Source organism: Aphidius gifuensis, linkage group LG4 (assembly GCF_014905175.1).
Source record: "Aphidius gifuensis isolate YNYX2018 linkage group LG4, ASM1490517v1, whole genome shotgun sequence".
Lineage (NCBI taxonomy): Eukaryota > Metazoa > Arthropoda > Insecta > Hymenoptera > Braconidae > Aphidius > Aphidius gifuensis.
In genome coordinates, this window is record NC_057791.1 from 4,609,115 (window position 1) to 4,623,149 (window position 14,035).

The 14,035-nt window shown below is 23.9% G+C and overlaps 1 protein-coding gene across 1 annotated transcript; it reads right to left on the reverse strand.

Moving 5' to 3' along the window:
* Window positions 1-3,445: 3,445 nt before the first annotated feature.
* LOC122854669 (neuroligin-1-like) lies at window positions 3,446-10,525 on the reverse strand. Its single transcript, XM_044155564.1, is given in 7 exon segments — window positions 3,446-3,564; window positions 3,567-3,608; window positions 3,610-4,729; window positions 5,538-5,959; window positions 6,058-6,650; window positions 7,241-7,387; window positions 8,856-10,525. Coding segments are annotated over 7 exon segments (3,021 nt in total). The 5' UTR covers window positions 9,478-10,525; the 3' UTR covers window positions 3,446-3,489.
* Between the last annotated feature and the right edge of the window lie 3,510 nt (window positions 10,526-14,035).

Genomic DNA, 14,035 nt, shown 5'->3' on the forward strand with positions numbered 1-14,035 from the left:
TGCACTGGAATGATAAATTTAAAAAAAAATGTATATATATTTTTTTTTCAATGATAAAATATTTCAGAGAGTATTGAGAAATAAAAAATATGAATCTGATGGGTTATAACACTGTCAATATTTCAAATAAAAAGTCAATTTTATGATGGCAAATAATCGACTGAATTTGTCTTTTTGTGTAAAAAATAATAAATAATATATATTTTTTATTGAATTGCACTTGAAAATTCAAAATATATAAATAAAAAATAACAAATAAAAAAATCTCAATGCATCGAATAATATAAATAAGTGCATTATCAAAGAATAATGAGATGAAAAATGAAAGTTGAGGTACATAGTGGAATATGAGAAAAAGAAAATAGATTTTCAAATATTTTCCATTTAATCGGATCCAAGCACTCGAGTCAACTGAATTTATTTTTTAGTTTAATAATATTATTGTTTTAATGATATAATTATATTTTATTAATATATTTATTCTTTTATATTTTATTTTATCAATTATTTTTTAAATTTATTTTATTTAATATTTTATGAATTATTAATATATATTTTTATTTAATATTTTTTTATTAATTTATTTATTCAAATATGATTATTATATTTAAAATTTTTTTTTTTATTGTATTAAGTGCATTATTTTGAAATATATTGAATCATAATATAGTATTTTCAATGGTATTTTATTTATGATTAGTCAATGAATTTATTTTCATTTTTGAATAATAAGTTTTATATGGTATGTCAAATTAATAACCGTCTTTTTAAATATTTTATTGCACTTTTATATTTTAATTGCAAATTTTTTTTTAAATTTATTTTATTTAATATTTTTTTTATGAATTATTTATATCAAATATTTTTATTTATTTATTATTTTTTTCATTGAAAAATTTTTAATGCATTCCAAATGATGATTACGTATATAAATAGTCTTCTTTTTTTTTTTTTTTCTGTTGAAGGACTTTTGTAGTCACGAGGAATAACTTGTCGTATGTTTATGACAGTTTATGATAAGGTATCGAAGATTAACAGCTCGATCGGGAGTTTTGCTTGTTTTTTTTTTTTTTTTAAATATTATTGTTATTATTTTAAATGATAAATCAGTATTAAAAACTGGTTTGATTTATTCCTAAGTATATTGTTATCATGTATACTTGAATTATTTTTTTTCTTTTTTTTCCAATATTTATATACCAATGTTATATTAAAATAAAATGATTCTCTTTTTAATAATTCATTATTGAATAATTATTAATTAAATAATAATTCAATCAATGTCTCATTCAATTATGAAAATAAATAACAATATTATTCAAAAAATTTCCAATAGAATGTACGTTGCTATTTTATCCGGATGAAACATTTTTTTTATTTTTTTTTTTTTTTCATAAATTAAATATAACTTTATTGATATTTTCAATCAACTATAAAATTATAAATAAATAAAATTGAATATCGTATATTTGAACCGGATTTAGGATCTTATAGAATATACAAACGATTGACTTGGAATTCAATATCTTATCTTTCCAGGATTACCAGAAAAGTTGACAAATATTTTTCTCTTTCAATGCATGTTTGACTCCTTCGTGGTGATATAAAAATAAAAATATAATACCTTTAAAATTCATCCCTATGTTTAAAAATAGGTTTTTTTGTTTGAATTTTTTGGAGTCAGTAAAAATACCCCACCAACTTATTTTAGTAATAAATTTTTGATAAATGAATAACAACAAAAAAAATATATATAAAAAACATAATGCAAAAAAAAAAAAAAAATATATGAATGGAATTGAGGTTGCTGATAATGTACTTGTGAACAATAAATATGTGTGTATATGTGTTTTGAGTTCAATCGAGCTTTCATGGGCACGCCTTCATGTATGATAGTCTAGATTACACTGGTAAACTCGAGCACTGATTCACTTTTGTCAGCTTTAAAATAGAAAATCATAAATCTGTTCCGGTATACTAGCCTATTGACAATTTTCATATATAGATATATTAATAATGAATCACATAGACTAGATATAAAGATCAAGTTAACGCCAAGAAAAACCCTCATCAATTGAGTACTTGAGTATTTTTTTTTTTTCATTATATTTTCTTCGCCAAATTTTTTTTTTTTTTTTCAGCCCTTGATTGACTAGAAAAATAATAATAAAATTTATACATAATACATATCAGCATAAAAAATACTAAACTATGTCAAAAAGAAAAAAAAAAAAAAAAAACGAAAATTACATCAATAGAAATTTATTATCTAAGAAAGAAAATGTAAGCCAAGATTTTTTTTTTTTTTTAAATACTTTAATGTTATTTTTATTCAATCAATTATCAACATTATTTTTTTTTTATTTTTTGTTTGTTTTAAACATTGATAAATTTTTATTAATTTAAATTTTCATATTATATTTATTTTATTTATTATTGGAGGCCGACAATCGAACAAAGTAATGTGTTTTTTTTATATTTATATTATATTTATAATTTTTTCTTTGATGTGTATTATAAAGAAATTTTTTTATGGTAATACTTTTACAATTATTATAGCGATTTTTAAATGACCTCCTCATGACGCGATTTTTTTTTTTAAACAATCTAAATTATTATCTAAAATTAATATATATTACGTATTTATTAATTTTAATTTTTTCATTATGTTTTTTTTTTTTATATTATTTTTTTATTTTATGGCCCCTTTGGCATGGGTTTTCTTTATTATTAATATTTTTCTTTTGTTTAATTCACTTTAATACAATAATTTTAATTAATTAATTAATTTTTTTAATTTAAATTTCTCCTGCATCGCATTAAGCTTCTCCCCGGGATGCTTACTAATTTAATATAATAATAATAATTTTTATAATAATAACAACAATAAATTTCAATTTTGTATTATGTTTTTTTTTTTATTTGGAATACTTTACAACTCAATCTTGTCCAATTCTTTCAACTTGCACTTACATAATAATAACTGTAACATTCAGCAATTTTAAATTCCAAAAGGTTTATTGAATTCCAAAAGAAAAAAAAAGAAAATTATTTGTGTAAGCATCCCATACAAATAATTCGTTTAAATATTCATAATAATAATAATGATAATAATAATAATAATAATAATATTTCTAACATTTTAATTTTTTTTTGATTGACAATAAAATATATATTATTTTTTTTTACATGCTGGTTTTCTTGCAATTCCTTTGTTGAAAATTCCAATTTGCTTTAAAGTTTCAAACTCATTTAATTTATCTATATATATATTTATAAATAAAAATTTTTTTTCAAATAAATAAAAAAATAGTAACAGAAAAAAAATTGAATAAAAAAAAAGCCATTGAAATATTTATGTAATAGCGAGAATTTTCTATATATATTACGAATCAACAAGAGTAAAAAAAAATATCAAAGTTTAAAAAATTTTTCATCAAATCTCTATATGTATTTTCTTTTTAACTATTTTTCTTTTTTTTTTTTTTTTTATACGGAAATTTCTTGTATTTGCACACGTTTTTTTGCACTACCAGGTGTACCAGGTTGTCGTAATATACCTGGACATGTATTTGTTGCTGTTGTTGCTGTTGTTGTTGTTGTTGTGGCGGTTGTTGTTGTTGATGTTGATGGTAGTGGTGCTTTTGGTGGTGGTGGTGGTTCAGGTAAAAATTCATCATCACTAATATCATCATTTTCATTATCATTTATTTCATTATTTCTTGATGCAATGTCAACACATGGTGATGGTGTTCTACTTCTTTGTTTATTATTAAAGCTTTTATTTAAATACGATGGTGGATCAATTGTCATTCTTTTATTATTAATTGATAATGTTGAACATTTAAAATCTTGTAATTGCATTTCAAGTTCTTGTGCAAGTTTTTTTTTATTAACAGATGGACTTGTTGTTATTGATGATGTTGTATCATTTAATAAAAATGTTGATGATGTTATTTTTTTTAATTTATCATTTTTAATATTAATTTTTTGTTCAATATTTGAACATCCAGCTTCTAATAATTGTTCTTTTTTTTTTTTTTCAATATATCCTAATGTTAAATTTGATGATGATGATGATGATAATGATGGTGATGATTGTCCAACAGTTGTTATTGATAATGTACCAATTGTTGTATCATTTATATTACGATCTCTTTGTTGATAAATTCCAGCAAATATTAATATATTTAATAATAAAAGAAATATACCAACAGCAATTGTAACAGTTAGGGCAGTTGTATAGCTTTGATAATGATTTGATGAAAATTTATGTAGTAAATTATTAGGTCCTGGTGATAATTTTGGATGTGTTGATGTTGTTGATGGTGTTGTTGTTTTTATTTTTGATGATGATTTTGTGAATGCCGATACATTTGGTGTACATTCTGTTGGATTAATTTGTTTTGTTGATGACATTGATGCTTCTGTTGGTGATGGTATTTCAAGTGGTGGTGCTGGTAATGGCATTGCCATTATTTGTGGACGTACAGCACCTTCATATAAATTTGGACTTTCTGATAAATGATGATGTCGCATACTAATCTCATATCCTGGTCGATGAAGTTGAGGTAAAAGATTAAGCCATAATGACATTTTATGACCACGATAATGTGAACGCATTGCTGGTGATTTACTTGCTTCGAGATATAATTGATTTATTGAATCATATGAATCCCAAAATAGAGCACTTTTTATTGTTCCATCAATATTTCCCTCATTTGGATCACTTGTTATAAAAAATAAATATAAAAATATTTTCATTTTTATAGATTTAAATTGATAATTTTTTTTTTTTTTTATATTTTAAAAAATTATATACTAATAATTTCAACAAGTTTAATTACGCGGAAAATAAGTGATGATTATTTCAATTGCCAAATTAGATGAATTTTTTATTATTATTTTATTACAATGCAATCAATAAAATTTTTTTTTTTTTTACTTTATATATTATATTATATTTTTCTGAAACTTTTATAGCTACTATTATGAATAAATGGGAAGTCATAAATATTATTTGCCCAAGTTAAACAAAAAAAAAAAAAAAAAAAAAGCCTCAACACCCTTTACAAAATGAAATGCTAAAATATTCATAAAAAAAAAAAAAAGCTAAATGAAAATCAATTTTTAATGTCAATTGACTCTCAAAAAGCTCTGAGTAGAATTTTTTTATTAATCTGTATTTAAACAGCCAATGAATAGAAGAAAAATAAAAAATAAAAAAACTAGAACAAAATAGTTGGTGTTGAAAAGTCTAAATACACCATTTCACTTGCGCTCAATAATAATTACATTTTTATTTTATTTTTTTTCTTTTACTAGCACTAAAAACTTTTATCTTTTCTAATTTTCACGATATAATTTTATGGCTTTTAAAATGAGTAAAAAGAAAAAGAAAAAAAAAAATCACTTACATACTATATCATCATTATGAAAAATAAAATTTTTATAAATAATAAAAGAAAAGAAATATTATTATAAAAAATTAAATTAATATAAGTATATATATATGAATTTAATAATCAAGTACTTACCCACGACGTATAAAATTTGAAAGATATCGAATGAGCATGCGCGAAAGAATCTCATCATCTTGAGTATAATTACTATAGAGATTGTAGTGATTTGCATCATTTCTAAGTAGTGGAAAACCAAGTAAATAGGGCAACTCTTCACCTCGTTGACTTGGTCTTTCACCAGGTTGAAAATGTAAAAAATAACCACGACCACCAGATGTTGAATGTAATAAAGCTAATTTTAATAATGGTGCTGCAACTTGTCCATCACCAAGTAATGATAATAATCCTTCACGCATTGATACTGGACTTTGTTCTGTTTTTTCCCAATCTGTATATTCATTTCTTAATGTTGAATATATTTCATGTAAATGATATCTATATGTATTTCTTACATATGTCCTGAGTATTTTATCACGTCGTGTTTCATTTAAACCATTCTGCAAAAAAAAAAAAAAAAACAATAAAATTTATATATTATTTTTATTATTAATTCATTCTTTTGTTTTAAATTTTTATAAATATATATATAACTTACTTTAAAATCATCTTCATTTAAATCCAGCAATGCTTCACTTGATGTTAATCCAATAAGTATATCACGATTATTAAGTGCAGCAAATTCACTACCAGGACTTGATAATAATGGCCAAATACCAGCTGATGATGCTGTTGGTTGTGTTGTTTGATATATTGGTGATGGTAATACAGCACCATCAACAAATGGTGCAAAACCAGATGTAAATCTTGGTAATTCTAATTTAACATCAAGTAATTCATCAATATTTTTACTTCTTAAACATGTTGTTATATCATCATTTTCAATATCACCATGACAACCACATGTATCAGCAACTTTACGTTTTATTGATAATGGATCACGTTGTATTGCCCATGATGATAATGCTGAACCACCTAATAATATTACTTTTTCAACTAATTCATTTGACATTGGTGATACTGCTAAAAAATTTGCTAATGCAGCACCAGTACCATGTCCTAATACACTTAAATTTTCTGGATTACCACCAAATGCTTCAATGTTTTCACGTAACCAATGTAAACCAGCAACAAGATCCATTAAACCATAATTACCCTGAGCACTTCCCTTGGAGCCAGTTTTCAAGAAACCTAGAAAATATTAAATTATCCTTTTTCATCATCTCAGCAAATTTATTTATTTATTTTTTTTTTTTTTTAACTTAATTTTCATGAGGTAAATAAAAAAAAATCAATGGAAATTCAAGTCAATTTATAAGTCAAGTTAAATACATTTATATATTTTATCGAGTTTATAAACTTATACTGAAATATTAAATTTTATTTTAAATGTATTTATCAAAGTAAGCAACTTTATTAGTGGCTTAATTATATTTTACAATTTGTGTTTGTAGTTAAAGCTTAAACTGATGAATTGATTTGTATATTTTAATTGAGAAATTCAAGTAATTTTCAGAAGAATAACAAATAACAAAATATAGTTAAGTACTTGTTTTACAATTGAAATTTGAAATTAAGCTTTTTAATGATCAACATTGTTAATTATTCTAAATTACACTTTAAAATAATCCTAAAAATATATTATACAGCTAATATAAATTTAAATTGTATAAAGAAAATATTTATCAACAAGTTTTCATGCTATATATTTATATAAATTTTAAATGAAAACTAATCTTGGTTAATGAGACATGCTTAAGTTATTACTTAGTCATAATTACCAAGTACACCAAGACGAAAATTAATAGATACTACGATGATACGTCCATGTGCAGCCAAGGCAATGCCGTCCAATGGATTTCCAGCACCCCAAGAATATGAATCACCATGAATAAGAAGAAGAGCTGGCAACAATTCTGTTTCACTTGCTGTAAAATAAAAAAAATTAATTTATATATTTATAATAAAAATATTATTTATATTTACGAAAATACAATTGTACTTTTTATATAACCACTATAAATGTTTCTTTTTTTTTTTTTTTTCTTTTTTTTTTTATATAAATTAAAAACTTTTCTTTTCTTTTTAAATAAAAAAAATACATGTATTTTATAAAGTTTTCAATTAAATAATTATATATAAATATGAAAAAAATATAAATTAAAAAAACTTAATAATATATAATAAGTTAAATGAAAATGTAAATTGAATAAAGTAGCAGCATATTTGAATGAGTTTAAAATTAGTTGATAGAGTACAGACAGGACAGTGACACATCCACCTGTTGCAATTGTTGATCCTGATTATGCTCAGCACTTTGAACTGAAAATTTTTTTTGTTTTTTTTTTTATTTGTTCTTAATATATATAACTATTATCATTTTTATTCTATTGAGTAAAAAAATAAAATCATAATTTTCCTGTAAAAGTATAAATACAAAAAAAGCTGGTAATTGAAAAAAAAAAAATCTATGAATATCCATTGTTGATGTTGTTATTATTAACAAGATAATTTTTGATATGTTGATTGGACACGAAACCACCTCACTCCCGCGGTGCTTGCAGGTTGTATATCGAAAATATCAAAATCGACTACAATGCACTACGGAATTGAAGCGGTAACGCATCATGATATATATTTAAACAAAAACCTGTTATATATTTTCCATAAAAATCTTGACAATAGTATTGTTGTTTTATATATTTATCATCATCCAATATTCTATTCAAATGCATCTTGGATACTTTCCATCTTGATTCTCTTGAATTCTTAAGATTTTCTTTGGCTGACTGAATTGATATCTATTTCACTGAATATTTTACCACAATATTCCATTTGTTGCTCGATATATCATTCATCTTATATTCTATGAACCGAAAATATATAATACATATGCCAAAAAAAAAAATTGTTACAGTTTAAATATAAAATCTTATACTTTTCAAGTAAATAAAATTTGTTTTTTTTTTTTTTTTTTGAATTTTTAAAAACTTTTGCATTGAATGTGCAAGGTTTTATTTGGCTGCAAAAAGTTGTCCAGATGAAAATCAAATAATCTGGTTATTCATGCAATATTCATATATATTTTTTATTATTATTATCTAGGGCAATAGGACACAAAACTTGATATAATGAATTTCATATATACGAAAAAAAATAAAAAAAAAAGGAAAAAATGACAGTATTAAGTTTTATTTATGATCAACATATAAATAAAATAAAAACTACTTGCTTCTTCCCCAACTATAATCTTATTTTAAGTAAATTTATTATTGTCAATATATAAAGATAATAAAAATAAAATATGTTGATGAAATTTTCTAAGATAAAAAAAAATGTTCATGTAATTTTGTGATTTTTCAAAAATAAAATAAATATTATTGTTATAAGACTCACCGTGAATAGGCCTTGGCACATAAAGATTGAGATAAAGACAGTCCTCGCTTTGATTTTTAAGTATAGATGAAATTTTATCGAGATAGGCACGTCGATGTCTTGATAATAATGGATCATTTGTTGGTATTTTTTGTGGACATACGGGTGGCATTGTATCAGCAAATTTTGTACCACGCCATTGTGTTGGTGTAACTGGGGGCATATAACGTAATGAACCAAGTGGTGGTGTTGCATAAGGTACACCAAGATAAACTTCAACACCATCAATACTATTTGTACGTGATACAATACCACGTAATGTACCATAACGTGTACGTATTTGTCTTGTACTGTATTTAACTTGTTGTTGTTGTTGTTGTTGTTGTTGCTGTTGTTGTTGCTGTTGTTGACCAAATGTTTTATCAAGTAAAAATACCATGATAATAAAAATAAACATGTGATAACCAAGGCATTTTTTTGTATTTGTTGTTGTTGTTGTTGATGATGATGATGATGATGATGTTTTTGATGACAATAGTAATGATGATGATAATGAATTTTGTCTTTGTTGATTTGTACGTTGACAATAATATCTATTCGTACTCTTGACATGAGTGATTTTGCAGGAGGGGCGCGTCCGCATCGCGTCACGCCGCCGCGGACCGGCCCCTCCGGGCACCGCATCTATAATAGTCTTTTCCTCTTTCTTTATCTTCCTCAATCACCCACCAGCACTTGTCGTAAATTTATTAAATCAAAAAATAATTTTTTTTGCAAATTAAAAATAAATTTTAAATAATAATTATTATTAATTATATTTTTTTTAATTTTTAAATCTATCAATTTATTATTATTATTATTGGTATTTTTGATTATTAATTTATCACAAATAGACGAGTTTATATATAATTTTTTCATTAATTTTATTTTTCTAATAGCACGTTTACGCGCTTTTCTCTTTTTTAAATTCATCAATAATAGCTTTTTAATATTTATTATATTATTATTTTTATTATTGTTAAAACTTATTTCCATCGTCTATTATTATCCACAAATTAATTGATGACATATAGTCATCATCATATGTTTTTTTATTGAAATTATTATTCGTCATTTGAAAATTTTATTTATATTACTTCTAATATTACATATAAATCAACATTAAATTAATCACTTTTTACTTTTTTTTTTTCTTTTTATTTTTCATAACTCGTTGATTTTTTTACTATTATTATTATCATCAATAATATTGATAATGATGATGATGATAATTTTGTGATATATATCTATATATCTATATTTGCGTGATTCGAGGTAGATGATTGCAAGTCAAGTACTTGTCAAGGTGGTCGAGTAACGACTAGACCTGCTGGACCCTCTGACTTATGACTTTTATACCCAACCTCAGTATACACCTTATCACAAATTTATTAAGTGAATATTTAAAATTTCATTTCAAATCTTCTTTTTCATTTTACATTTTCTCCTTTAGCCCCTCATTCACTTTTTCACCCTCTCACTATTTAACTCTATACATGTTTTTTATCAGTATGTGTTCAACTCACACCCTTAAATATTTGATGATTATTATTATTATTTCTTTTTGAAATTATCCCCAACGTGTACCGACTATCTCCCGGGCTCTACTGCCGCGAAAATGATCGTGCGAAGCACAAACCAACTCTTGATGAGAGGGGCCAAGTATGTGTACGTGTTTTTAGGATGAACGGGGCTTTTGATAATATTCCATGTATATAACGAGAGAGAGAAAGCGCCGACGCTGAAGCTGGAGCTTTTCACCCCCGGACCATCATATATATATACATGTATAAATTTTATATAGTATAAGTGTATATATTGTAGTGGTATAGTGCATCCAAAGACTATCATCCCTTCCAACAAAAAACGATCGATACCGCGCGCACCACGCAACCCTTGGCAATCCCGGTTGTGTGTTACCTCTTTTACCTCCTCTTACTCTTTAACCACCTCATCATTTCATCTCTCTTTCTCTTTTTTTTTTTTAACCCTCTTTTTATCTAACTCCCTACCTATCTACCTCTTTCCTGTTCTCCCTCCCTCCCCCTCCTATGAATATACTTCTACTCTTCTCCTCTTCTTTTTGAAAAAAAGCCTTCTCATCTATATTTTTTTTTTTTCATCCTCAACGTATCATCTCTCACTTTTTCATCGTATATAATTTTTTTTTTTTTTTTTTTATCTTTTCATCCCCCAGGCCTCCTTTAGTTTCTGCTCTAATAGCTCTTCAGTATCGCACTTTCTTTTACAAATACAAACACATACATACGCGTATAGACTATTTGAGATTTTTCTTAATTTTTTGAATTTTCATTGCAATTGGTAAAAATCCCTTGGGTTTATTAGTTGTTTTTTTTTTTTAAATATATACATATATATTTATTTTTTCTATTTACAGTGTTTTTTATTTTTTTTTGTTGAGTATGGGAATGAGGAACAAAGAGACCTCAATTCTTAAATTTTTGGCATGCGTCTTTAACTAAAATTCATTGGCAAAGTACCAATTTTCTTGTTTGTCCCTCACTCAACGAACATATATATAATAAATCTCCCCTTACTCTGCAGACTACTCTTAAAAATTATTAAAATATATATATTTTATTGATTGATAGATGTTTAAAACTAATTTTTTTCTAATTTTAATAATTATATATATGGAATGATAGATTGTATTTTTTGTTTTTTCTTTTAAATAAATTATTGTTAAGGAAAAAAAAAAGAAAAAAGATTAAATTTCAGTAAGTCTCGAGAGAATAAGACTTTTTCATCCAAAGCCATTTTATGAAAACGATTTTTCACTGTTTCAAATTGTTCGGATAGTTCAAAAATTTTTTTAAAATCCCCTGTGGCTACCTATCTTGTCTTTTATTCGTTTTTTTTTTTTTTCTTTTTGACTGATTATCTTTTATTTTTTCCTTGATTTACTCTGCAAATACTTTAGGTAAGTAGAAAACAAAAAAAAAAAAAAAAAAACTCAGGTCAGTTTTTGACTTTCGACCAATGTGTTCACATCGTACAAAAAAAAAAAAAGTTGAGAAAAAGTTTTTGTCAAGACAAGTTTAAGCAGTTAAAATTTTGTTAAATTTGAATATTTATTTTCCATATAAAATGAATACAGTGAATTATATTTTAATTATATTAATAATAATAATTAAATTACAATATGTTTATACAATATTAAATAATAATGATAATAATAATAACAATAATACAAATGATTATTTAGTATTATTAAAAAAGACATATCAAAAATATCCAGCTGAAAAAAATTTTTTAATTTGTATAACAAAACGGACGTGGGAATCAGCAAATATTAGAAAGGCAAAATCAAGTGATAGAAAAAATGATAATATATTTAATAAAGTAAATATTAAAACACCATTAAATAATACACAATTATCTGATAATAATAATATCAGTAATAATGAAGACAATGAAGATGTGTCATTTTGGAATCAATCAGTTGGCGGATTTGAAGTTTATCTATTTAAATTACTTGAAAATAATATAGTAACAATAAATATTATTAAATTTTTAAAAATTATATTTAATAGTATTTATATTATTATTAAAATTATTAAATCATCAATTTTATTTTCATGTATTTGTGATTATACATATGAACGCGGAGAAATATGGATGAATAGTATTGTAGTATAAATGCGAATAAATTGATTAATTAATTAGTGAAAAAAAATTAATTAAAAAATAAATAAATAATTAAAAAACTAAATATATTATTCATTTATTTCTATGTTTATTTGCTTATGCAAACCTTTACACAACTTTAAAATTAAATAACATTGTATGTATAAAAAATTTAAATAATAAATGAAAAAAAAATTGTTCAAGCAATAGTAAAAATAAAAATTATAAATTGAATTTGTATTTGTAAATTTATATATTTATTATGTATGTGAAAATGGAGTATATATTGAAAGAGAGTGCAATTTAAACAAGTATGTGTTAACATACCCGCATATCCGGAGGTTCAATTTTTCAAAGCCACCTGTTGCAATTCACAACCAAGAAAAAATCACAACGGATAAGCTGACGTAAATTCTTTTTTGTCCAAGGATCAACTACCAATAGCCATCAATATCATCTTCTTTTATATATTTTATATTGTAAAACAAAAAATATAAAAAAAAAATTTATATTCTCATATAGTTTATAACCCTCTCTTACAGACACACACATATACTTATATATTTTTTTCACAGAAAAATTTCTTTTCTTTTTTGAACTTCCCACAAATGATGTTTACCAAGGCTCATAAATCATTCAAGTTGCATATTCCCCAAAAGATATTCCCCATCGTTTTGTTGACTGACATATGAAAAAAAAAAAAATCTAAGATTGGACGAAGGAAATGAGACTCTTTGTCCCCGGGTGCTTTTCACTTTGAGCTCAATAAAGAAGAAAAAAGAAAAAAAAAAAAGAAAATTTATTAATACCTGATGTTCATGATGACTATGATTACATGAACATGATGACGATGCTTAAAGCTTTTTTTTTTTTTTTTTTTTATTCGCAACACAATTTATCTTTTTCATCGTTTTTTTTTTTTTTTTTTTTCAATTACAAAATATATACAAGGAAAATTGAAAATAAAAAATGAGGTTTTATAAACACCTGAAAATTATTTATTAACTATTCAATTGAAGATTTTTCTATTTTTATTTTTTGCTTTTGTGAATAGAGTGAATGAAATATCTTACTTTTGCTGTAATAAAAATGTATCTTTTCATATTTATCCTTTTTTTTTTTTTTTTTATATGTATATCAGTATTTATATATATTTTTTATTATTTTTTTAAATTTTTATTATCATTTATTTATTTATTTTATATTTTGTCCACAGAGTTTGGTTGAAAAGCACTCTGTAATAACTTTTTTCATTTTATTTTCTTTATTCATTTTCAACCCTCGAGAGTTTTTTCCTCAACATTTATGAAACGTGATGTCACCTTATCATTAACCTCGTGATCTTTTCTTCACATTTACTATTTTTTTTTGCATTTTTTTTTTACCATGTTTACGATCTCTGCATTTGTGTCCTCATTACTGAACGACAAATTTTACTAAAATTAATTCAAATATATATAAATATATAACATCTTTAAAAAACCACAATATACTAATTTTAAGAAAATAATTCT